Below are 1199 nucleotides of genomic sequence, written 5' to 3'. Positions count from 1 at the left end.
GCCCGGGGAAAGCCCGCCCGCGCTCCGCCCCCGGGCCCACGCCCCAGGAAAGCCCCGACAGAGCCCGCACCCCAGCCCGCGCCCCGGGAGAGCCCGGCCGAGCCCCGCACGCCGCCCGCACCCCGCCCCGGCGCCGCTCCCGCATCCGAGCATCCGCACCGCTCGCGGCGGCCCCATTGGCCGGCGCCGGCTCCCAGGGCCGCCTCGCAGCCAATCGCGGCCGAGGGGCGGAGCCCAGTCTGCGCCGGATGCTCGGAGCCGCCGCTGCCCCGAGCGTCTCCCGGCCGGAGCTGCCCCCCAGCACCCGGCCCCTCGGCGGCCGCGCGGACGCTGCGAGCAGGGGCGGCCATGCAGGAGCCGCTGCTGGGAGCCGAGGGCCCGGACTATGACACCTTCCCCGAGAAGTCGTCCCCGTCGCCGGGGGAGAGGACGCGCGTCGGGTGAGAGTCGCGGGGCATGGGGGCTGCGGGTGGGGGCCGGCTTCCGCCTTGGGCCTTCTCTGACCTTCCGTGAGTGTCCAGCAAAGGTCCGTCTGGCCCCCTCCTGCCCCAGACACCCTAGTCCTATTTAAGGAGCTGTTCGCCCCCCTGTAGCAGGCCCAGCCCCCAGCTGGCTCAGAGAGGGTGAGGGAGGCCCAGAGAGGGCAAGGGGCTTGCTTGCCTAAGGTCACACAGCAAGCTTCAGTGGCAAAGCCGGCAGCAGAAACCAAGCCTCCCCTTCTAGAGAGAAGTGCTCCTTCACCCGTGTCTCAGCCACGGGGTGGGCTTTGGGGACGGCCCTGGGAATTCTCCAAGTGAGATGACACTCCAGCCCTGGGAGCCCTAGGCCCAGCCCAACCCAACGCTGCCCTCCGAGGCTGAGCTGGCAGCCACTGGGCTCAGGACCGGCAGCCTTTCAGCTGCTGGGGGAGGAGGAACTCCAAGACCTCATCACTCTGCCTGCTGCTCCCACCACCAGGGCCCCACAGAACAAGAGGGTGTTCCTGGCCACCTTTGCCGCTGTGCTGGGCAATTTCAGCTTCGGGTATGCCCTGGTCTACACGTCCCCTGTCATCCCGGCCCTGGAGCACTCCTTGGACCCGGACCTGAGTCTGACCAAAACCCAGGCATCCTGGTTTGGGGTAAGAGCCATGCTCTGAGCTGGAGACAAGCAGGCCAGGGTGAGCAGGGACCCACTAAGCTAGAACCGCCCCCCCCCCC

The 1199-nt window shown here is 70.1% G+C and overlaps 1 protein-coding gene across 2 annotated transcripts in view; it reads left to right on the top strand.

Annotated features, from left to right (window-relative positions):
• Positions 1-235: 235 nt before the first annotated feature.
• Positions 236-1199, top strand: part of SLC2A6 (solute carrier family 2 member 6) — an 8156-nt gene continuing 7192 nt past the window's right edge. Inside the window, exons 1-2 of one of the 2 annotated variants that reach the window (XM_040632157.1) lie at positions 236-440; positions 958-1120. In XM_040632157.1, the coding sequence (XP_040488091.1) occupies positions 349-440; positions 958-1120 (255 nt within the window). In that variant the 5' untranslated portion in view covers positions 236-348. The remainder of the gene's footprint in view (positions 441-957; positions 1121-1199) is intronic. The other variant, XM_040632156.1, reaches the window with a different exon arrangement.

The sequence above is a fragment of the Ursus maritimus genome, unplaced genomic scaffold (assembly GCF_017311325.1).
Source record: "Ursus maritimus isolate PB19 unplaced genomic scaffold, ASM1731132v1 scaffold_17, whole genome shotgun sequence".
NCBI lineage: Eukaryota > Metazoa > Chordata > Mammalia > Carnivora > Ursidae > Ursus > Ursus maritimus.
The sequence above is the reverse complement of the archived record's forward strand: the minus strand, read 5'-3'. Positions and strand labels throughout refer to the sequence as shown.